The sequence below is a fragment of the Carassius auratus genome, chromosome 28 (genome assembly GCF_003368295.1).
Source record: "Carassius auratus strain Wakin chromosome 28, ASM336829v1, whole genome shotgun sequence".
Taxonomy (NCBI): Eukaryota; Metazoa; Chordata; class Actinopteri; order Cypriniformes; family Cyprinidae; genus Carassius; species Carassius auratus.
Genome location: NC_039270.1, coordinates 5,789,666 through 5,815,614, shown reverse-complemented (window position 1 = coordinate 5,815,614; position 25,949 = coordinate 5,789,666). Strand labels below are relative to the sequence as shown.

General features: G+C 37.4%; 1 protein-coding gene across 2 annotated transcripts in view; it reads right to left on the bottom strand.

The window, feature by feature from the left end:
• Positions 1-269: 269 nt before the first annotated feature.
• Positions 270-25,949, bottom strand: part of LOC113046571 (ras-associating and dilute domain-containing protein-like) — a 29,244-nt gene continuing 3,564 nt past the window's right edge. The window contains exons 4-16 of one of the 2 annotated variants that reach the window (XM_026207391.1): positions 24,181-24,509; positions 20,562-21,236; positions 20,212-20,249; positions 18,679-18,854; positions 18,420-18,532; positions 15,256-15,475; positions 14,661-14,833; positions 8,743-8,887; positions 8,338-8,516; positions 7,552-7,894; positions 5,315-5,433; positions 1,815-1,954; positions 270-1,595 (exon numbers count right to left, since the gene is read on the bottom strand). In XM_026207391.1, the coding sequence (XP_026063176.1) occupies positions 1,508-1,595; positions 1,815-1,954; positions 5,315-5,433; positions 7,552-7,894; positions 8,338-8,516; positions 8,743-8,887; positions 14,661-14,833; positions 15,256-15,475; positions 18,420-18,532; positions 18,679-18,854; positions 20,212-20,249; positions 20,562-21,236; positions 24,181-24,509 (2,738 nt within the window). In that variant the 3' untranslated portion in view covers positions 270-1,507. Of the gene's footprint in view, positions 1,596-1,814; positions 1,955-5,314; positions 5,437-7,551; positions 7,895-8,337; positions 8,517-8,742; positions 8,888-14,660; positions 14,834-15,255; positions 15,476-18,419; positions 18,533-18,678; positions 18,855-20,211; positions 20,250-20,561; positions 21,237-24,180; positions 24,510-25,949 lie in introns of both variants that reach the window. The other variant, XM_026207390.1, reaches the window with a different exon arrangement.

The following is a 25,949-nucleotide window of genomic DNA, read 5'->3' as shown; positions in this document are numbered from 1 at the left end:
TATATATATATATTATAAAGCTTAAGGCTATATAAAGAGTAGTTTGATAATCTAAGTGAATGTAATGCTTGAGGTCATACTGGATCAGACATGGACAGCCAAAATAATAATAAAATAGAAAACCTGTAAGAAATGTAAAGAGGTGAACATGTCTAAAGATCAGTCTAAGCATGTGGAAGTCTAAGCGTGATCTCCAGTACATGGTCTCTGTCTCTGTGTGTGTGTGTCGCTGCTGCAGTGGAAACTTTGCTCAGTAAAAGCTCTATAAATGAATTTTGCGGTGAGCAGCATTTTATTCAGACTCATGCTTGAGCTTCATGTTCTTCTGCAGCTCCTCATTCACACAGAACTGTTGCTTTATTTAGATTTCATTGGTAAACCTCTGCAGACTTACAGAGCAGATAAACCAGTTAAAGACCCTCTGAAACCCAGACTGCAGTTCTCTGGCTTTAGTCCATGTCTGGTTTGAGGCTATTTATACTCTTGTGTACTACTGGACATTAACACTTATTTTTTGTCCAGGTGTATTTAAATCTTCTAACAGCCACAAACTATTAAAATTATTGCTATGCATCATCCAACTTCCTGTTCAATAGGAAACACATTACTGAAGAGCTGTGCATGTAATACAGCATGATCATCTTGTCCAGAAGGATTATGGGATATTCCGATATAGTTCATAATTATAGAAAATGTTAATGAAATGAATGGATATAAATTTAAAGTAAACTAACTAAAAGTCATTAAAAAAAAGAAAATAAACAACAGCAACAAAAACAGTTTTTCTCTTTTCTTTAAAAATAAAAAAAATAATATTTATTACACTTGTACATTAATAGCTATCAATATAAATATTATAACATTGTTTTTTAATGCCATCATGAACACTGATGACAATATAACACTGTCTTCTGGCACTGAGGAAGAACATAATTATTTATGATTGACATCAGGAGTAATAGTGATATGAAATGACATCAATATAAAATAGTACATCGTTTTATAACATCAGAAACACAAACCACATTAATAGTGATACTTTGGCTAAATATATAAATAAAAAACTGACTTAAATGTAGTTTTGGCTTATATTTCCTGCAATATTCTGATGTTATGAACAGAGAATGGATTTGTGAGACTCTCTTTCTCTTCCAGTTTGTGGAAACTGAAAAAACTCTGTCTGAACCACAACTGTTTCTCAGAGAATGACAGAAAAATAAAACACTAGAAAACATCTGGTAAACTATGTTACATAAAAGATTGAAAGAAAAGTGTGAAATAAATGCTAAAAAAGCTATCAACACATTGTCCTGGCCATTTGAGACTTCTGTACTTCCACCAACAGCCAGTGATAACGAAAACAACACAAACAGCAACATTAATGAATTCATTTCAGTTGCCTTTCCTTTGGTTTCAGCTTAAATCTGAGTTCCACCGCCTGAGATTTGACTGAATGGATCCGTGAGGAAAGATGAGTCCAATCCTCCAGACGAGTCTGTTTTGTTTCTCAGCATCTGGTGATGAAGCTCCTGGACTCAGTTTTGGCCACCAGTAATCGCAGCCAATCGCTGGACGTCCGGATGAGCTCTCGTCCTCTGACAGGAAAAGACACAACATGAGAGGATCTTTTGGTCAGTTTTGGTGTCAAAGACATTGAAAATCATACAAATGTAGAAAAAAAACAATCATAAGATATCAAAAATCCCTGTTTTGTGGTTGAAGAAACAGGTAGAAAAGAAATGTTTCCCACAATGTTTTAGTTTTAAATATATGCATCCACTTCTGAATATATGAATGTTTGGAGAAGTGTTCACCTGTGGTAGTCCATTCCCACCAGACTGACTCCATTGACAGCGAGGATGCGGTCGCCCGCTCTTAGTCTCTGACCGAGGTCTGCTGGGGAATCAGGGACCACTGACTTCACGTAGACCCCACTCACTCGCAGAGGAGTTTTCTATCAAGACACAAGTTTAGTGATGACTACATGATGACCCAACAGCAACAGGAAATGAAATGAAGGAGTTTGATTCTCCTCTGTATTAGTCTAATGGCACTGCTGCATTTGTTTGAGAGCGTCTTGACTCACACGGAGAAAGCTGATGTTTTATTCTCTCAGAAGACTCAACCACACAGTCATCATCAGGTTTGTACTTCATCTTATTGTTAAGAACAGCTCTATCTCTTCAATGACAGTACAGTTCTGGGAAACGCAGGAGGTGTTCTCACGTTCAGTCAAGCTCTGGACTCATTATTAGCTTCAAAAGACGTTCAGTGTGTCCAACACAAACCCATTCATCCCCTACTGAGGCGCTTCTCGTAAAACAACCCCCCCTCACTGTACCTCATAGCGAACACCTAAGTCAGCAATACCAAGTCATTTACAGGACCAAACTCTCAGAGGAGGTGAACAAAAGCAACCCTAAGAGACTATGGCTCTGTTCAAAAGCTAATGAGCTTCCTACATAGGCAGCATTTTAGGGCATCACTTCTGATGTGAAGGCTTTAAAAACAGCAAGATTATGCTGTCGTCCACGTCAGCTTTGGATAAAACCAAATCTAAGGTAGCAACACATTTAGCAAAAACCTAAGGTCGCATTATGTGTCCTTTGCATAGAAGACAATCCCAAAACTAGGGATATGCCTGTATCAATTTTTCCTGTTGCGATTAATTGCTCATGCTTTAATCACGGTAAACGGTATTATCACGGTATTGAAATTTAGATTAAAAAAGTGCTCAAAATATAGTATAATAGTTAAATAATTATTTTTTTCTAATAACAAAAATAACTGAACATTGAAATAATATAAAGCAATACAGAAAAATATATAAAGTTAAAAGTTTTGCACAGATTAAAGTGCAAAAGAACCATAGAGACCAATAGGTATCACTTTACAATCTCATTAGTTCACTATTAACATTCACAAAGCGCAAATATAGCTACATTTACTACAGAAGTTATTAATCTTTGTTTAAAAAAATATAAGTCTTAGTTCATGTTAGCTCATTAAATAATAAAGTTGCAGCTTTACATTTTAACAACGTGTTATTTAATATTGGAATAAGATTAATGAATGTTCAGATAATTTTTTCATTGGCAGTTTATGTTAACTAATGAATTAACTAATGTTAAAAATGAAGCCCTCGTGTAAAGTGTGAATTAACAATAAAAAAAAACTAAACACTTTCAAAATATATCTATGGCATGTTGTAGTCCAGATTAAAAAAGCCTATTAAGTCGAAATACTTAATTATTTGGCACTATGATAAACATCATAGGAAATGCACAAATCTGAATGGCTATTTAAAATGTTTAAATATGTTTTAGAAAGTAGTGCAGCTGCTTTATTTATGGAGTTTCCAGGATAAGGGCTACATTTTCCGCAGTTTAGCGCCATCTGCTGTCAGAGAGTGAATGTGCTTTCATTTAGCGTGTCTCTCATACAGCGTACAGCGGTGTTGTGCATTTTGACCAATTGATGGGAATAGTATTCTTAAAATGCATTCCATATTGTGCTTAAAGTCAGTGCAGAGAACCGGAGAAGTCCAAAAATTACCTTCTATATGTTTACAGGATTTATAATATCACTTCATATGCAAATAAGATATACACTGCTATTATCACTATACTACAAATGTTAACTGAGCCAGTGGATTTGAAACCTGTGTATGTTTGGGTCCGGTGAATGAATTAAATACACTAATGTTCACGAGATGAAAGTTTAACTCATGGTGTGTATACACAGCTATATACTAATGTATTTTATATTACCAAATATGTAAATGTACAAATTACTTATTTCTCGAAGATGTTTGCATTGTTATTATTATTTTTTATATTAAATATTTACCTCGTGAGACGTGGGCTGCGATTTATCTTCAGAAGTATCCATTTCTCAATTGTACACATACATCAGTCTGTTTCATCGTTATTTTCACAACATATTTTATTATTTTACACAGTAAAAAATACGTGACTAATTTTAATATCTGTTTAATCTGATAATTAATGCAAAACAATAACAATATACATGCCTACTCGTAGATCGATAATGATTTATTCTGCAGATCTTTCACAAAACAAATGAACAGATAAAAACACACATGAATGCAAACAGCAATCTTTTATTTAAGGCAAACCTACCATATTTATATTACGTTTAATTGTACAGTTAGTTATAAATTATGTTATCAAATAAAGTTAATAAAACATGCTTTATCAGAAATCTCTGTGCGTCTTGTTTGACAGTCAGAAACATTTATCTTACATAACAGAACAAAACCAGCTCTTCGAAAATGAAAATTATTGCATATTTGAGAGGTTTCTGTTTGAAAAAAGAAATCCCTGTGGACCTGAACTGAAGCTGATCCGCATAATCAACAGAAGAATAAAGCAATCTCCGCGTTGTATCTTGATGAATTTCCACACAGAGGTACACAAAATATAGGGAGGATGTTTCCCCATGTTTTTGATATACCACTATCGGCTGTTAAATTTGAAAATCTTTAATTATATAAATCTAGCCAAGTTTCGTATGTAAGTTTCCCTTACAGTCAATGTGAGCGTCGCAAGACCGGAAATAAGTACGCACACACTCGCGTCGCTGAAGCTCACCGGCGCCATCTTGTGCAACTAGCCCATTGTATTAACGAATACAAGTCTACCCACAACACACTGCGACAAGTTCAGTGAAGAAACCTAGTCTGAACATACTGTTTATTCTAAGCCTCCTTTACCAAGTATGAGTGCAGTATCTCTAAGGGAAGTTAAGATGCTGTCTATTTGGGCTGCAAGGTGTGTTTTGGGATAAAGCATGCATGCACTTAACTATAGAGATCTAGTGTAGCCCCATTATTTTAGTCATAATAGCTTACAGTTTTCATTTGACCAACATGTTTATATGAAGCACTGTAATTCTGTTTATAAAACATGGTCATTTCATCAGTATAATCACAATGAAGGAACAGCTATAAAAGACGATTTGTAATCTGCTTCTTAGAGGGAGCTTTTGCTTAAAATGGAAAACATGTGTGAGTCAAACAAAAACATATCCAGGTCATATTCCTAATAAACTCTCATTACCATTGATCTGCATCAACCGCCATACAGGTATCCCATAAAAACATAAGAATTTGCATACTGTGCACAGTCTACATGCTATATATCATAGAAAGAGTAAGAGCAGTAGGGAAGTATGCCATTATGTACTGTATATAGTCTAGGAGAGTCATGCACACTAGCACAAGGGCGAGAGACAAGTACACAAGAACAGAACGATAAATAGAAAAGAAAAACAGATCAAACATCGTTCTCACCATTCCATCCACCAGCGCCAGCCCAAGACCATGAGGTCCTCTCATCAGCTCTACGGTGAACACTTCATCTCTATCATCCTCATCCTCCTCTGTTCTGGGGTTTCCTGTGATGCTGTTCTCTACTGAGAAAACAAAGTCCAACACATCACATTATCAGCAGAGTCTTCACTAATTCAGAAGCAAATGTCACTGAATGTCCGGGTCATACATCAGCTCATATTCAGAAGAAATAATACTTTGCATGAAGAACATGAAGGTGGTTTCCAGGACTGTCAAGATTATTATAATTGTGATTATTTCATGACAGTCAAAATTAATTCAGAATTGAAAATAAATAAATAAAATAAAGATGTCATCTGACAAATATCAATTTGACAGGTTTGGTTTTGGTTCGTCACAAACATCATTTCTTCATATTGTATATGATACATATGTTTGAGCCCTGATTTTATGATGTCTTTTCATGTTCTCATAAAGATCTTCTGCTGTGGGTTTGTGGAAACACAGGTTTTCCTCCAGTGCTCAGACACCCGGCCAGCGTCCTGAACAATGCCTGTCCCGATTAAGATTCCAGACAGCAAGACAACTGTAAATTCCCATGATGCTTTATTCACTGCTCTTTTTTTCTCCTGACATCACCACCTCTCTCTAATTCCTGAACAAGGTTATAGGATTTGTGCCACAAACAAAAAAGCAGAATGAATTAGTGACCAAAACCAGTGTGGTCTAAAGAGAGTCCCTTTAATTAGGAAGATCCACTCTAGAGTTTAGAAAGAGGAGGCGGGAGACCAGTGGGAACAGGATGTCACATGTCGTGCTCTACCACTGTTTATGTAAATGTATTACTGTAAATTACTATACGTTTGAGTGTAGCAATGTATTCTGAATGAATTAAATCTCTAAGGTTTCATTAAAGCTACCTTAAAAAAATCAGAAATTTTCAGAAATTAAAAAGTCTTATGGGTTTGGAATGACAGGGTGAATAAATTATGAATTTTAATCTGTGGGTGAACTGTGACTTTAACCTCATGAATTACGCTTATATGACTTAAATGACTTTACATGATTTTATTATAAAATGGCAATTATACTGAATATTGGCATCATTTATCCAACTGTTGTTTCTGCTGTTGTTGCTTTACAATGGTTAAAAACATGCCCATATTTTATATATATATATATATATATATATATATATATATATATATATACACACATTTTTTTCATGCTTATTAAAAAAACGTTTATGTTTGTCACCACCACAATATAATTTCCTTGTACATTTGTACAAGTACGACTATATATAAAGTTGAAGTCTAAATCTTTTCTCATTGTGTCCTAATTCAAATTCTTCCATACAAAAAAGCAAAACAAAGAACCCCTTGGTTGGGGCATGTAGTATGGTTTTCTCAGGGTATTTTCAGAAGTACCATGTAAATACCATGGTATATGAATATGGTAATCCCCCATTACTGGACCAGAGTATTATTTAGATACTCTAGTTTAGTTTATGAAAGCTTTCTGTTTATTGCTTGCCAATGCTGTAAAAATGTATGATGTTTTTATGATTTCATCATGGAAATCGGAAATAATTTCTCATCGATGAAACAGCAAGAGTTATTATTGTTTTCCTATAAATGTCTCTACAATAGGTTTGAAATAGCTACAAAAGCTCTATGAATTACCTGATCTTGGTAGTAATATTTAGGCTGAGGCATAATTTTGATTGCTTGATTTCCAATAATGATTATTTTAGTACTTCTAACGAAGAAATAAAGTGCACAGAAATGTTCCGAATATTAACCTGATCCCAACACCAGTAACAAAGACTCACTCTTGCTGTTGTTCAGTGACCTCACCTGACCATTGCTCATTATATTACACGTGGGACAGAAGGGGGGCTGGTTTCCTGGTGCAGCCAGAGCACACAAACCCAGCTCCAAATCAACACCAGCACCTCCCTTAAGCCTCCAAAGACAATACCCCTGCCTTTGAAATCAGGGAACACGCTATGGGATGAAAATATCCCAGATATTTCTCAGATTACAGCTGACAAACGAACAGAAGATGAGTAGTACTAGTGCTCAAGAAGGTTTAAATCTACAAAACTAAATGCATATGCAAGAAACATTGTTTTTTCCAGTTTTTTTGTTCCTAATCCCTGAACTGGAAAGGTTTTTAGCCAGAATCTGGTGGAAAGAGCAGCAGTTCAGCGTGTGTTTTAGCATCTACTCTACCTCTCCTGTGCTGGCGGGACGTCTGCTGCGCTGCCCCCTCCAGGAGACTGGCTTCAAGCTCGGCTTGCTCAAGACTCTGAGGGGTGTTGGGGGGCGTCAGCAGGCAGGACGGGTCAAGGGCCAGACTCTTGTGGTAGCCCAGGTCTATATTCCCCGACAGGCTGTTGTGGAGCTCCAGGCTCTTCAGTTTTTGGGTCAGGACGGCCTCACACGAGCTCAGGTTACTGTGAGACCCCCGAAACTGAGGAGGTGTCAAGCTGACATGGTTCTGATCCTTCTTCTCTGAGTCCTGACAGGAGATCGGTTCAGATGCTGTCTCTTCAGTCAAGTTACTGCAGGAGCCCTGAATGCATCCAGAATGACAAAAAGAAATGAAACACTAAGTCAATTCATCTATTTGTACAGCATTTTCACGACACACAACATCATGTGTTTAATAATGCATTAGTGCTTTAACCTTGAGTGATTTCAGTTTTATTAAGAGATTTAAATGATGGCCTATCTATTAAGATATTAAGATTCAAATATTGTTTGGTTTTGTTCAAAGAAAGAGTAAGTGGTTCTTAAATTATTAATGATTTAATAGTAGTCATTTAAGCAAAAATGTAAGAAATCTAGGGTAGGTTTATAACTGTATCAAAAAACCTATACTGACTTTAGTTGAAAATCACTTATTTCTAACCTAGAGGTCAACATTTGGAAATCTACTATCAACCCAGTTTGCTATAAATGTCTGTTGTTTTTCCGTGGCGTCTGTAGGGAGTTAACAGCGTGGAGGAGGTTCACCTGTGACGGCTGATGTTCGGACCGTGTCTGTCTGTCTGGGAGAGACTGGATAAACTCCTGCAGATGCCGGAGAGGAGTGAACAGCCCTGGCTCTGTGATGGGATTTCCCAGCTCCAGGTTAAAGATGCTGCTGGGCAGGATTAGAGGAGGATGGCTCTCGAAACTTTCCAGGATATTAGCTAAGAGAAAACAGTTTTGTTGTCAAGCTCTCAGCCAGAGGAACAGAGAATCTCAGTGAGCTACAGAAAACAATTTAAGACATCACTTGAAATAAAGCAATTAAAAATCATTCACTTCACTGTATGTTTGAAAGAAACTGTGCTTTACAAGAGATGTTGGAAGTGATAAATGGTTAAATATTGTCATTGTATTATCGAGTGTTTGTGTGTTGATGTTTGGGCTCACAGGTGTTGAGGGCAGCAGCTGCGTCCTCTGGAGACGGCGTCCAGCACGGAGGACACATCTGAGCCGTGTTGTACTCTCTCAGCATGTGATGCAGCTGTGCAGGGTTCAGATGAACAAACTCAGCTCTCAGACTGCTCCATGATGCCTGTAAACACACACACATGCATAGAAGCATTCATCTGCAAGAGATCTGGTTGTGATTGGGCCAAACATTCACACATAAAACTAGTTTTTGGGACTTGCACAAATTTATCACAGTTAATATTATTCAGGACATAAGTTGGTGCAAACATTCACAGATCATACAGATTCATTTAGATAAAAACGGTGTATAGTCTGCATAACAGTGACATCCCATGTTTTCTAATAATAACACCTAAAGGGAGTATGTATGAGGAAAAAACCAAAGGACCTACGAATGAGCCAATACTAGCGCTCCCTAAACACATTTCTCCATAACATCCACCTGCAAGAGTTGTTCTCAAACCTTTGGATTGAGCTGTGACTGCTGCGTCAGCTGAGCGAAGTTTTTCTAAAATAAAGCTCATCAAAACATCCTTGCGCTCATCTGTCACAACAGCGCTCGAGTGATCCGGCAATAATCAGCATCAGCTCTGAATTAGCAAAGATATTATCATATGATGAGCTCATTTACAACCTCGCCTCCAGAAAAAGCAGAAGTGTGTCTTTGTAAATGTTGAACTTTGTAATACTCCAGCAGATGACAATAATAAATGCTGATATAGTTTCGGTTTAGAAAGGTTAGCACCATATGGAATATTGTTGTTTTCTATAGTGTCAAAAGCAGAACTAAGTTCAAGCAAAACAAGCAAAGAACTGCAACCCTGGTCAAATATCATGTAATCTTAGTTCATTTCTATGCAATAATGAGAATAATAGGGTGGATACACCAGTTTGTAGTATTTTTGATAAAATAGGCATACAATTACTCATTTCGCAAGGGTACATCATTTGTAACTACCTATTACTTGATTTGAAAAGCAAACTCTATTCTCGAGCAAACAAAACATATTTAAAATACCACAAAGGAAATACAACAACATCCAGTTCTTATAATTAAACCAGTCTCTTCACAAACTTTAGGAAACAGCGTCTTGGAAAGAACTTTGTACAAACTCATCAGCACAACACAGGACAGGATACGTTTGGCACATGGTTAAGATTACAGCTTAGTTTAATTCAGCCAAGAGTTCTTCTTTATTAACGCTATTTTTGGTTTATATTTTCAGTTCCATTCAGTTTAATTTGAATAAAGAATACAGTTCACATGTTTTGTTCAATGACATAAAACACTATCATATTTAAAATATATTAAGACAATCTTTTAAAGGATAAATGCATACAGAAAATTGCATTTACTAATTATATATAAATCTAAGTGATGAACTATTCCAGGATGAGTGTAGTGAGAAAGGTTTAGCTGATGCATAGACATATTTGAGAAAAGCCTCAAACACGTGATGGGTGGTGTCACACTAGTCTGGAGAAGCCACAAGACTGACTAAAGTCAAAACACACTCGTGTTGTTGCTTTCGACCATGTGCATTAGAAGAATGCTAAATATTTAATACTAGTTTTGTCTGCAGACTTGACAAACCTGAGGGCACAGTTTAAGACACTGTTGAGGGACACATTTGCTAGAGTAAGAAAATGTCTATAATTACTTTTCATGTGATCTCGTGGCTGTCTGCAAGAAATAACTGAGGCATTAAGGAGAAGTCATTTTGTGATTTTTCTTTGCTATGGACACACAAGCAACAAGTGTGGAGTCTGAAGAGTGTCTGGGATGACTGTCCCAGAATAGATGGATGGAGAAGGGGAAAAGACATCTGAAACTATTTGCTAAAATGGTTGTTTTACAAACCACAAACTGTGACCTCATGCCACGGGTGGAACCCTAACACCCAGTCTCCTAGAAACTGTGACATGCAACCATTGTTTGTTGACAGGATAGAAGAAGTTAAGATCAGTAACTGCACACTGGATGAAACTGACAGACATATGCGTTCTCATTTGTCTCGACAAGTGCTACATGTGCTAATAATATTAGCTAGAACAGTACAGTTCCTCAAGAGAAACTTTAATGTTGGCTAGAGTAGTTGACAACTTTAGAATATTTTCAAAAAGCTGTCTGAAGGTTATACAACCCTAAAGCAGTTTAAGTAGTTTAAGATCTATACAGCATTATGAGTGAGATAGATTAAGTAATTGCTGTAGTGCTCTGAGTAATTGGCAGGTTTTGCTCTTCTGTTGCTTGAACTTTCTTTGCCAGGATGTTGCCAAAATGTTGCAGTGTTTTGTTCCTAGGAAGGTGCTAAGGTATTGCTGTATGGCTGCTAAGTCACTAGGTGGTTACTAAGGTTGTCTGTTTGGTTGATAAGGTATTGCTAGGCTAAAATAGCCTTTCACATTAGCTGTGTAGCCATTACAGATTTCCATAAAATGGAGTGCCTCTTCTGAAATGTGCCATGGTGCGGCTGGTATGAACATCAGCATTGACTAGAGCGGCCACAATCAGCTCTGTTGGACGTATCAGAGCAATAATGGAGTGTAAACAAAGAGTTATCCCAACAGTAATGGAAAGGAAAGGCCATAATACTTGACATCGGCCACTTCTTACGTTTCTTAAAGGTTATAGTACATTGAAAAACGATCATATGACTTTTTCAGTATGCCATGCGATCTGAAAATGTGGAGAAGAAGGTTTCCATTGCAGTGTTGCGAAATATTCATTTTTCAGAATTGCCTAAAAAAACCACCCAACTTTTTTTGCGATATATGATGCGCTTCCATTAGGCGTATTTTCAATTCGCAATTTCAGTTTGGGCAATTTGAAGGGTAATGGAAACACAGCTATTTACAGCTGTTAATTTCATGGCATGCAAAATCCGGGGTAAACTAATCCTTGACCAGCACGCAACCGGTTTGAATGACTGATTGTCCATTTGTGGAAATGTGGGAAACTCAACATTAAAATCCACATATACTCACGGCGTACAAATACATTAAACTACAGTTACATGTAGTGCGAAAAGATTAAACTGGCTCCAAAACTCTTGCATTTGGTCTCCTAATGGAAGCCGCACCAAACGTATAGTTACCCTCTACTTATTCACCATGGTAAAATAAATGAATGATGAATGCATGATTATATCCACACAAAAACTATTGTGAATATATGTTTGAAAGTATAGAAGTTTTTCAAGGTTTAGCAATGTAAATAAGTATGTAATAATTATTACAGACATCCCACAACCCTACAAGGATAAATTTGAAGATCATGTATGATCAGATTTCCTGTTCACACAGCTCACACTGATCTTTATATCTGTTGTTTGTCACAGATAATGAAAAAGCAGCTTTAGACAGATACAGAAAAACTCCAATCAGTTTGAAAAAAGTGTACTATTTCAGAAAAGGCAGATCGACTGTGTTGAGTCGGGTGGACTAGAAACGCCCTCAATCTAATTAGGAAATGTTTTTTGAAAAACAAAACAAAAAAACAACAGTTAATTTACAGTTTCAAACTGTTCAAAGTACATTCATGGTTGACAGCAGAATGCAGAACAAATAAACAGAGTGGTCATGTGAGCGTGAGTCATGTATGTGTTTGTCTGGAGTGAGTTTAAAGTAAACTCAGCTCATTCAACACAGTGAGCTCACACTAGCCCCTCCCACCCAGAGCTGTAATCCGGCTCTCACGTCTCCTGTGTGACACTCCGACAGCTTAAGAGCTTTAAAGGTCAAAGTTCACCAGTCAAATGACAGCCGTGAGCCGCTTCACGAGACCTGTAAACCCCCCGCGGCACAGGATGTGTTCGGGTGGCGTGCTGTAAACTTTGTACTGTCCTCTGTTATTGTGCCTTTGGTTTATGGTATGATAAGCTATAAGAGAAACTCATTTCCTTATGCACAAAAGAGTAAACAATGGCTTCTGAAGGAAGTCAACCGGTTTAGGACCAGACAAACAGATGTTTGGAGTTCTTCTATTTCCTGTTCACCCAGGTACTAAAGTCTCTCGTGCTTGCGGCGCTCTGTCTACATTGTGATGACTGCATTGGGATTACATGACAAACCATTCACAGATGAAGCCATTGGCATGTTCTGACAAGCTCAACGGGGTTTTATTTATGTGAGAAAAAATGCATGACTTGAGATGTAAATATGACCTTTGTCATGAGATTGATGCCATCATGCGGTTTTATTGAATGAAGCTGATACCGCAGGCAATTTTGTTGGCTTGAGAAACAGGTTTGCTCAGCGTTTCTTAAAACATCACGTCATTTTTATAGTCCTAGTGGCTGTCTGATGACCAATAAAGGGCTTTATCGGGATAACTGATACTCACAACCTTTCAAATCAGCAGTCAAACCCAGATTATAAGGTTTAACACACCTTGCTGTCAAACCCTAGTTCATTCTTCTTTGCAACTTAAGAGCTGCCTTATTCACCAGTTTAGTGAAACTAGAACAAGATGTTCGTCAAAAGGAAACTAGACAGACAATATAGGAATGCAGCAACACCATTTCTGACACAGCAAGCAAGTACAGTACACAATTTCCTTTGGTAGCCATCGATACCCAAGGTTCCCACACTTTATGACCAATGCATTTCTTAATAAGGGATTTTTTTAGACCAATTTACAAATGAATCATTCAGCCGGATTTGTGAACTGTTTTGACTAATTCGTTAAAAGCTATTCAAGAGAACAATTTTCTCACAACACTATGACTTGCAAGCAATATTAATGACTAAATGATGGAAATTTCAGAGTATATCTAAAAAAAAAAAAACATTATGCAACACTTTACAATATGGTTCCATTAGACGAGTTAGGTAACTTCATTAGTTAACAAAATTTACTAATATATTCAAATTATCATATTAAAAGTCGTGTCTGTTAAAATTCTTTAATGGACCTGAGCTTACAAACTAACAATGAACAGTTGTATTTGTATTAAAATATATTTAAAAATATAAAAAAACTATAACAATTTTATTTTTCATTATTATTCAACGTTAACGCATTGGGTAATGTTACCAATAGGACCTTACTGGAAAGTGTTACCAATTTATAATCGCTATATAAACTTCAATGATACTTAAGATTTTACTAATTTCTTTAACTATCATTAATTAATATTATTATTGTAATATCATTAATAATTCTTCATTAATTCACAAAAAAACTATAAAAAAAATAAATTCCATAAAATTTCCAGGTTATCCATGACTAAGGAAACAATATATTTGGTAGGTTCACATCAAATGGTCCAAATAAAAATTTGACCCCAAATTAAGGAAATTATATTTTGCTAACAGAAAATGAATTGCAATGCATTTGAATATGATAAAACACAATTCTAATTCTGAAATCAATCAATCAATCTTCTCATTAGGATGCATTATTATCTTAATGGTCTGCAAAATATCCATTTACAAAATTTACAAATATTATTTGAATTATCAGCCGGTAAGTTAGTCTGTTATTGCTATGGGATGTTGTTCTGCTGTGGGAATATTAAATTGAATCTTGGTTTTATTTTGTCTAGGTTTTATTTTATTTTTATTTTTATATAGGCACACCGGTTGCACTTTATTTCACAGTATGTCTACTTACAGTGTATTTATCTAAGAAAGTTCTGGTAATACAAGGTAACTACATGGGGTAGGGTTAGGTTTAGGGGTTGGGTCATTGTTTGTACCAAGTTATTACATTGTTTGTACCGAGTTATTGTAATTACTATAATAAGTACATAGCAGGTACATGAGGAACAGGACTGTAAAATAAAGTGCTACCGGCACACCTCTAGTGCAACACATCTGTAAATCCTTCATATTTTCAGATACTTTGTATCTGTGTAATCCTTTGTGAGGCAGTTTAAAGGGTTTCTGACCTGCAGGAGGGTCTCCTTGGGTGTAGCGAGCAGGTTGACAGCTGAGGAGAGCCTCTGGAAGAAGTCAGCAGCCAAATCTCCCATGCCAATGCTCTGAATCCAGTCCATCAGCAAATCCAGGTTGGCTCGGATCTGCACTCCTCTAGACCACTGGTAGAAGCCACCTCCAGACCCTTAAAAACATCCATATCAATATTTATTCAGAAGTCTCAATCAGTGCCACAGGTAGCATGCTATTCATTATAGCTTTCTAGTAGTTGTCAAAAAGTTACAATCTCACAAAATATCCCAAACTCAATTCAAACTAAACCAGTTTACATTTTGTAATTATTTTGTCCGGCTCCAGCAGACTATTATCAAGCAAAAAGCTGTGCTATGCAGCCAGTGTTATTTACACCTAGCTACAAATATTCACTTTGTAAAATTCACACCCTTGTGAAAAAGTTCCTGTCCGAACAAAGTATCGAGACGCACTGTAGTGTAAACAAAGTAGTTCACACCACGCTCTCTGGCAGTACATGTTGTAGCCTCCGTGGCTTTGGTGTAAACAGCTTGTGCATCAGGTCCTCAGAAGACATTGAGAGCATGTGCTCACCTCTCTCCATGAGCGTGTTGAAGAGCGAGGCATTGGTGAAGAAGAACAGGTAGGTCAGCAGTTGAGATGTGATCTCGCTGTGCACCTGGAAAGCGTTGAGCAGGTGCAGTGCCTCCTTCAGGACGTCCAGGATTTGGCTGACCCCAGCAGGCATGCGCAGCTGACCGCTCTCAGAGAAAGGGTTACTATCCAGCAGCCCCGGTAACATGGCATACATAATCTAGCAAAGGGAATGGGAAAAATGTTTGTGTACTGTGCGTACCAATCATAAATGCAACCCCAAAAGGACAGAGCGATACAGGTCACATTATTTGTGCTTTCAGTAGAGAGGTGGTAGCTAGGAGCAGTGCTGTGTGCAGTTCCTGAACATCACGTCTAAGGCAACAGGAAGTACGGCACAGGCTGACTTCCTCTCAGCGGGTGATATGCGACTGTGACTGGACGCTAGAGAACGTCTCTGCCCTGACTGCCCATTGTTACAGCGCCAGTGAGAGTCCCGAGAGTCATTCAGATAAGACTAAAGCACAGACGCATCTAACACCCACACTCACTTCTCCCACTGAGTAAACCACTGCTGCCCCTCAGGAACAGATAAAAGGATTCTGTTATCAAAGCAGATAACTAGGCAAGACGGTTCACACTGATCCAAATCCATGCAATAAAGGAAAATATTCAATAAAATCCACCAGGAAGTTGTTTGTTTACGCACAAGAAAACAAGGAAGGAGAACAAAATCTGGCAAGACCATACATCAGATTTCAAACTAAAGGTGTGGCCACATTTGCGAAATAGCAATATTAAACAGGGAAAAAACAAACAGATTTTTAATTACAAGCCTGAAATACACTGGAGCTCTTTATTTGAAATATATGTTTTTATTATGTCTATTATGCTTTTTATTATGTCTATATACTGGCTTATCATTGAAATAGATGCAGGTGATAAAAACAAAAATACTCTTACAACTAATAAAAACAGTAAGAATTCATCAACAGTCGATCGTAAGCAATTGGCATAAATATGCGTTTTTGTTGATTGTGAACTGCTCTGAAACACTTAGCCTGTAGATCATGCAATAGCACTACATTTTTATATAGTTTAATATATTTAATACTTACATTTCCTAAAACTGAGGAACTTTTTTTCTATTGTTGTAATTTAATTCTAATGTTAAATGCTTGTAGCATTACAGACACATCACTGAAATTCTGGTGAAAAATGGGTGTCTGTTGTCATCCATCCATTGCGAATAAAACATTTTCAATGTAAAGATTCAATCACTAACATAATTTTTTGGCAAAATTTTGCAAACAAAAAAATTCCACTGTCTACTGTCAATAGTCTAGTAATCTATGAAGCACAGCTAACACAGTAGTCTCAAAAGTCAAACCAAGCAGCAAATTTGCAACCAATCTGAATCTGCTGCGAAATCCGCAAGGGGAAATTTTTCACCTTCACTCATAACTGCCAATCACATGGATTTCTTTAAAAAACACACACAAACACACTGCCAATTCGTCAGGGCACAGCAGAGGTTAATGAAACACTCCATGCACTTCAGCCATATGAGGTCACTGAGAAACTAACCAGAGCCAAAAGTCCCGCCCCCATGACTCATCACTGATTGACGCATTCTTGCCTTGCCTTTTGGTCACAGCCATGACATCAGTGTTCATTATCATGACTAAGAGATGCCTGGATCCCACCATTCACAACAACTGATATTCAAAAGAAATACCTAATGTTATGATAAAAACCATTCCCAACACGTGTTATAGAAAAGAGGTTAATGCTCTTAATTACAACGTGTTTAATGATCTGTATGTTTTGTTTTACCATGGAAATACGATTTCCTGTCACCAACCGATCACCTAACACAGTCTGACATCACAGGTAACAGATATCAGACTGGCTTCTAAATTTCAAGGAAATTCCAATGGTAATGATTTAGAAACTAAACTCCTGGTAACTGTTAATATCCTGTTGGCAGTTATGACTGCTTTAACTGGACACTCCTCTCCCGTTCTGGTGATGAGAACAGAATATTTCCTGCTCAGGAAACAGATGAACTCTCTGAGTCAAATGTGGAGGTCCACAGCTGCTTCTCCGTCAGGCAGAGGATGGGTAACTTTGGGCTTCCTGTCTGCTCCACTGACAGTCCTCTTAACCCCTGATATCTCAGTTGTTTTCTAGGACAAGACTGAAGTGACTGGACCGTGAAAGACATAACCTTTCCATTTACTATTTCTCCACAAAGTTAATCTGCAACTAGTCTGTACTTCAAGGTGACTCACCACTGAACGGATGCAATGATAATTGATTTGAATAGAGAATGAGTTTCATGACATTTTGTTTGTGTGTTATTTTAGCACTGCTTACATACTGTTATACAGTAGCATCATTCTTATTTTTAATTGCCTTTTTTTTAATAGTCAGTTTTTTATTTTTACATTTTTAGTTTTTAGTTTTTATGATCTTTTTATATATTTCTGTTTAGCATTAAAATATAGTTATTTTAGTTTTAGTATAAGCAGTTTCAGTACTTCAACTTAATAAAGTACTTCAGGTCTTTTATTTAAAAATTAAACATTTTTAAGTTCGTTTTTTAAAATCACAATTTCCTTTATGCTCCATGGAGAAAATAACAATAGACATAAAATAACAATTTCTGATTAACAATGTCTTTAAGACATTTATCAAGGACAACTAAAGCATGAAATGAAAATAAATGTCGTCAACATCGTGTTCCAAAACATTCCACGCTCGTTTAAAAGAAGCAGGGATTTGTCATTAACTTGAGCCTTGAGAAAATACACAGTTAACATGTTTGTTTTCGATTCTTTTGGGAGGAGAGAACAAGTTATCTTGCTCACCAGTGGCTATGGCCAATCCCAATGTCTCAACTGAACCCTGTTATGACTTTATTTTGGCTTACAGACTGGAAGCGCAAAATGCTGTTTACACGGTTATGTCCTGTTTCACATATTTTACATCCTTTAGGGAAAGGAGGAACATATTTAATGTAATATAAACATTACGTATCAAGAACAATTAGTAAAAGGTTATACTTTTAGTAGTAAAATAGTAAATATAGTCCTTAACCACACAAAACTGTTAATAATTTAATCATTAAACAGACATAATGGTCTTTAATTTGTATTTACTTTAGTGAGATAGTAGACACACTGCTGGAAGGTGAACATGATGACTTCCTCTAGTACTGTCATGGCCTCCTCGCTGGCAGCACGTGTGGACTGGATCTGACAATCCATTGATTCTGAGCAGATGAAGACATGATGTTATTGCACATTCACAAAAGACCTCAAGTACCAGCATTCCTTTGTTCCGAAACAAAAAGCTGAAACGAACCAATAACTAAAGCAACAACTATAATTTAGGAGAACACAGGGCGAAGGCTTGTACCTTTGTCCATTTCCTGTCTGTCCTGCTGTCTCCATGTTAAGAGCAGGGGGACCTCATGTTGGATGAAGTGCAGAAGTTCAATGGAGTTGGACATCCACAGCACCAGTGGCTGCAGGCCTGGGATCAGATCCTTGATGTTCAACACATGCTGCTCTTCCGACGTATCACTAGTGCTTCTGTATCATAGTAAGCACAATGGTTACACGTTATACATTCATTTATTCATCCAACCATCTGTCTGTATCTAACAAACAATCATCCATTCTTTATCATAACAACATTGATTCTCCAAACCTACCATCTATCCAACTATAAATCTCTTTTTTCTACCAACAAACCGACCATCCATATATCTAAACAACCATCCACTTACCTGTCTAACCAATCAACCAGCAATCAGCCATCCCTTTTTCTGTCTGACAAACCAATCTACTATTTATACATATAAAATATCTGTACATCCAACCAACCAGACTTCTATCTTCCTATAAACACCCATCTATAAGATAGTTCAGTCATATATCTATCTGCTGAAAATAATCAACCAACCAACCATTTATACCTCCGTAACTTAAAAAAAAATAATATCTGTCCAACCAACCCAGCAACAAACCAATCTTTCTGTCTAGCCAATGATCTTTCCAGCTATGTGTCTATCCATCCATCTACATATATATATGTATATATAGATGTACATCCAACTAACTCAGAAACCATCTGTCCCTGTACCTATTGATTGGTCTGTCCAACCAATTATCCAGCTTTACATTTATGTCGTTTTGTCTAATTAGCCATCCATCTTTCAACCTTTCTGTCTGTCTACACGTCTGTCCAACCAACAAACCAAATCACCATATCATTATGTCTAACCATTTAATTCAAACCATATATATTAATTTATATTTCTAACCAACCAACCAATTTACAATCAGTCATCAACCATCCATATAAGCATTTATGTATCTGTCTGCCCAACCATCCGTCCATCCATCCATCCAATCAACCAAACATCTGTCTGTCTAAAAGTCCAACCACCCAACCACCTTAACTACTAATTAAATAAGACAAAGAAAAGCTGGTTTATGAAGTAAGCAAGCCATCATCACAAAATCAAAGATGTTGAGGTTAATTTCCCCCATTTAGTACTTCCATTTTAACCACTAAGCTGTATACCTCACCACAATATGGAGGTAAAAGATAAAAAAATCAGGATGTAGACTGAGCAGAAAACATCAACTGCTAGAAAATGCCAGCTCTCTGCTGGCCAAATCTACAATTTACACATGAGACAATCAGAGCCTGAACCACTTTAGCACTTTATTTATTACTGTACACTTCAACAGTTAATGGCACGCTCAAGCGGCCTTATCTCGGGTCATGATTGGGCACCACACAGAAAACAACAGTGAATTGAGCACCCACAGCACCATGGGTGATAATGAGCTAGTTACTGCCGTCCTTTAAGTTCCCTGCTCTTATCTCAGAGAGGCGAGTGAAAGAAGATTAGTTGCAGAAAGAAAAAAGCTCTCTCACATGTCTGGCTGCAGAGCTGCGAGTTCTTTTGTTCTTTTCTGTAGAGGAGGAGAAAAAACATTTTAGAAAAACAGATCTGTTTAGGAGTACCAACTTTCAATTTCTTATGACAAACATGTTGTCTATCAGATGGTTTTAAAATGCATCATATGGAGATCATATACTACAATATACCATAGCACTAAATGGTTACTAAACTAATAAACCATTGTGTGTGTATATATATATATACATACAAACACACACACACACACACACACACAGATATATACGTATACGTGTCACCTCCAAAGCTCCATGGTATTACTGTGGTGTTGGCTGCTTTTAGTACTCTATAAACTCCCACTCACCAACATGGTTAGCTGGACTTGATTAGCGATAGAGAGCAGCAATTTCCGGAGGTGAACCAATTTGAAGTTGGTGGCAGAGTGCTGAATGCACAAACACAGCAGAAAGGCCGGAGTAAGTTTGGGTTCTTCCCCTCCTGGGTCCACCATACTGAGAATCTTCTCCAAGACTTGCTCCTCATGCTGCACCTGATAGGACAACGACAGCACCTTGCCCTCCAAGTCCCTCCAACGGGCGGCCATTTTTTGAGTCCTCCTCCTCCTGACGGACGTTCCACACAGTTTACAGGGTGACGTTGTGGCTGGAGGACACAGAGTGGCCATCCAGGATGGGGTCTGGAAGGCTCCTGAGACCGTAGGGTCCTTGAACATAAAGAGATAGTGCTGCCCGAGGCCCACCAGGTCCCCCGGACACAACTCAACCTCGTCATCAAGGGGGACGCCATTGTGTGTAACAAGTGCGCTGTGGAGGGGTCTGAGCATGGTTTGCATCTTGCTACTTCCCTTGGTCTGGTCACTGGTGGCGTCTAGACGCTGTACACAGCAGTGTTGAGGTAGGATGTCAGGGGCAAAGAGTAAGACGTCCACTTTTAGGGTCTCCTCATTGTTACCAGTGGAGGATTCAATGGAGGAGCCAAATATACAACTGTTCCCACTCATCAGATAGACCAGAAAGTCCTGAGAAGAGATTAACAGCAAAAACAGGACGTTTTATTAACTGTGCCAACAGAATCTGAAATTAATCTTAACTTTCTGACCGTTAAGTACTGAGACAAACAGGTTGAAGTAAAAAGATTTATACACTAGGGATTAGAGATTTTGGGATTAATCTGTAAAACTGTTTTCTTTGTCTAATTCTCAATATAACAGAGCTTGCACACATGGAAGAAATTAATAGGCTAAATCGTGTGCATGATTTACTATTTCATTCCCTTGATTTATCAATTGTGCAAACAATTTACTAATTTGTTCCCTGGATTTGCCAAATCACACACACGATTTATAAATCAAGAGAACTAATTTTTTAGAAATAGATTTTTTCTTGCATGTCATGTGCGGGGCTACTTAAAATATGTGTCAACACGGTCTAGATACACCAATTACATCACATTAAATATTTATTATGAATACTGAAAATCTAATTGTGTTAACAATATAACAATATTCTGCACTAAATGCAGTAAACATTTTACCTTTGAAATGTTTTTAGATACTATCAGGACCTACAAAAAATCCCCAAAATGTCTTTACAAATTGTGTGATTACCTAAAATGATGTATATATTTAAATAATAACATTCAGCAGAGTTAATGTTGCTGGACTAGCACTAGAATTATGCAAATAGCACCTTCGTGAAAAAGGCTGAGTTTAATACTGCCGGATTTGATACATGCTTTTATAAAGATCTTTAGTTTTTTACAAAAAGTATAGTTTTGAGGTACATTTGTGAAACATTACATACAATTAAGATTTATTTAAAACCCTTATGTGCCATGTTCCTTTTAAAGATAAATATTTACAATTCTAACGTTTTAATCGATATTAAGGATTGAATCATAGTTTATAGACAGGGAATGTTTTGAAAATGATGTACATTCGAACACTGATTAATTTCAAAGTGTAAAAGCTGTTATGTCAGACAAAGGTGTGTGACATGTTTTGTGTCACATCTCAAGAATCAATGGGTTATGTAATCCCAGTGCACTGACCATTGATTGTAATGAAACGAGGAAGTACAACATAAAGACCGTATTGTCTAAATTCTTCATCTGCTTAAACTGAGGTGTTAAAACAGACTGCACTGCTAATCGATTGATCCCCTCTGTGCTGCTAAACCACATGATTTGTCTGCTCCGGAGAAGCACCTCTCAGGATTATGTGTGACTGACATAGAGCTGATCCGAGTCCCTTAACCCAAGATAATCTCCCAAGCACTTTAGGCTGTAAACTCACTCTCATTCAACCATTTACCAAGCTCCTTTCCCCTGACACAGACTGGAAAAAGACTGAGAACTGAGGAAAAAATGACTCCTAGCCCTCATTCAAGACCAGATACAGTGTAGATTTCAAGCATTACTTTATCAACATAATTCATCATATTTTGCTGCTGGAACATTTAAAATCACAGAAATAAAAGTCACATGATTGATATTTCCCTGAATTCAGACACACACAGTTAGTAGCATGTCTTATCATTTGAGTGAGGTAAACACAACCCCATATGAGAACAAATTGACTATGTCTATTTTAATTTAATTACAACATTTCCTCAAATTGAGAGTTTCCAGTATTCATTGCTTTGCTGATTATATATAAAAGGACGGGAGAAATCCGGTGTAGACATTGTGAAACAGCAATACTAACTTTTCCAGCTAAAAACGTGGAGCCTCAAGGGACTATGGCCAAAAGCAAGAGAAACAGCAGTGCGTGGCAGAAAGAGTCGTGTCACCGCAGGCTTAGTAAACAATGCTGATTATTACCTTCGGTAAAGTGCACATGTCCTCACCAACTCCTGATTATAGTTCAGCTTTTAAACGAGACAATAGACATGTAATTACTGCTAGAACCGCAAACCCGTTCATCGCTCTCTCACATGCATACGCATTGAGCAAGAGAATGAAATGTGTGTCTTCATAATCTTAAATGAAACTATAGTAACTTTCCCTACTTCGGAAACTATTTTCTGTTTTCGCTCTACTCACTATATTTCGCAATCAGATCGACTGTAGATGGATTCTCATTGGATATCGTGTTTCAGCTGTAAACATGGCGCATTGAAAAAGCTTTAAAAATGGCCTGTGAATGGCATTTTAAAAATGTCTGTTTATTTCTGTGGTCACGTTGTGGATTTATGGTTTTCCAGTGTAGTGTGTACATGTAAAACTCGCACACCCTTGACAGTGCATGGAGGAGGAACAGCGGGGCTGCACAAGCACAAAACACTTAACAACAAGAAGTTAGAACCTATACTGTTTCCAAATGAAGACACATGTTTGGTTGGGAAACGTTAGTGGATAATATAGATAGGAAACCTTTGTTGGAAACTTGAGGAGAACTTCTAACATCCAGATGAGAAATGTGAGCATACTGTGACATGATATTAAATAAAATGGTTAAATGTGTTTCACAAGTTTTCATTCTTCAAATCACTACCCTACGCTACAAGCGTATCTAAATAAATGCCAGCCAATGAGCATGAGGATGTTTAGTGAAATACCATAGGCAACATCTTTTCAACTAAATATATTGAGCAACCTGTATCAAATACAACTGCTATGTTGTCTTCAACTTATGAAGTGTACACTATACAGATGACTGTTTTACAAATAAATAAACACAATTTATATGTTAACATGTAAAAAAACTGTTTAAATGAGCAACAAACTACTGAATTCAACATTAAAAGCCAAAAGTTCTCATCAAAAAGCCACATGATTTGCTAAATCACTGATGTACATAAGGTGTGGAAATGGATGCACTCCAAAGTTGAATATTTTAGCTTTAAGGTTTCAGAAAAATGCTTATCTCTAAATAAGAAAATCTTAAAGGAAACCATTGATATCTACAGTTTCAGAACAATAACTACAGATCCACAGAATAAGGACATCTCTGGAGCTCCTACCTGTCTGTGGTTGTATCCTTGCAGCAGAAGGAAATATGGGAAATCAAAGGGGAGGTGGATGGAGTACTGTGTGTTGTTGTCATCGCTGCTTTCCGTCTCCTCTTTCTCTGCGTTGAGGCGGTGGGCCTCTTTATCAGCCTCTGCCTCTGGGTCCTCCTGTAGAGGTGCATTATGGGTCTCAAAGGCTTCTTTTCCCATAGTGGAGACGTCCATGTCACTCAAGCTCCTCCAGATTCCCAAAACATCCAGCCCCTCTTTCGTCCCATCCACAAACAGAGAGGTGACCCGCGCACGAGCATGCTGCAGGTTTCGGACCTGGGCATTCAGGCCTGAGGGGATAAAGGTTTTTTTTTTTAAATATGACTTCAACTCAAAAAATTCAGAAGATTTCACATTGTCATGCTAAAAACTTATGGACAACCATTTCTTAAGACGATAATAGCACTGACTATAGCTTAGTCAGATTTCTTCTACTGCATGAGCAACAATTTTAAAGCAGCATTAGGCCATAACTGCCAAAACGGATTAAATGAGATGTTATTAAATGCTTTAAGATTAAGCTTTCACACATTCTTCTAAATATAGCTGTACATCTGCCACATTTTGTTCAGAGGATCTGCAATAAGATGACTATCGATGGGAGTGAGGTACAGTGTTAGAAGTAATGCATTACAATTATTACTTTTTACAAGTTAGTAGTAAAGCAGACATTACTTTGTAATTACTTTTTCAAACAAGTAACGCCAGTTACTTTGTTTTCCCATCGATTGACTGACATCTTTCCTGTCCCCATGTGGAGAGTAATTGGGATGCGTTGTGTGCGCTGTGTAAGCATGATTTTAACAGTTGTTCTTCTAGACTAAATGTGAACGTGTATTTACACACAACAAAAACAGATCCAGTTTTCCTCAAAACGAGGAAAAAACTGTGAAAAGCAGACTCCTATATATAAAAGCATATTTACGGGTCCTGTGTAAACGATCTAATCGCATGGTCAAAAGAGCACGGCGCAGATGTCTTTGGGTGCAACATGCAATAAACCAGTTGGTTTGAGTTGGTCTATGGCGGTCTATTTTTAGTTCTTCAAAATAGCAACATGCCAACAATACGCCTGAACTTACCTCTTTTTTAGACCAGCATGCCCATGGGCGCAAATGCATTTGCTATTTAAACAACGTACCACAGAAAAACACTTGCGCTGCCCCTTGCCAGTATTGCATTTAATCCCATTTTATTAACCAGTGCTGCTGACCTTCATTGATCCAATTTAACCATACCAATAAACAATTTAGGTGTGAAACGACTTTTACATTTGCCCAAAAATAAAACTTTTTATATTAAAACAAACAAGCAAGCCCAGAACATTACTTCCTGTAGCTCAATTGGTAGAGCACTGCGCTATTAAGTGCATGGTTGGGGGTTCGATTCCCCGGGAACACATGATATGTTAAAATTGATAGCCTGTAAGTCGCTTTGGATAAAAGCGTCTGCTAAATGCATAATTTTAATTTAATTTAATTTTAATTTAAAAAGTAAATTTTGGAGTAACGCAATATTGTAATGCATTACTTTTAAAAGTAGCTGTCCCCGAGACTGGTGCCGTAACAGAAACAGAGCTGAAGAATGCTGTGAAATGTTGTCAGAGCTCAGGCTTTCACACCCAGTGGCACTCGGGGCGTTATCAGCTGTGGAAATGGGCGGTCGTCTACATTGTTCTGTCAGAACACACAGCGATGGGGGGTTGAGCTTCTCCAGTCACCGATTCTCAA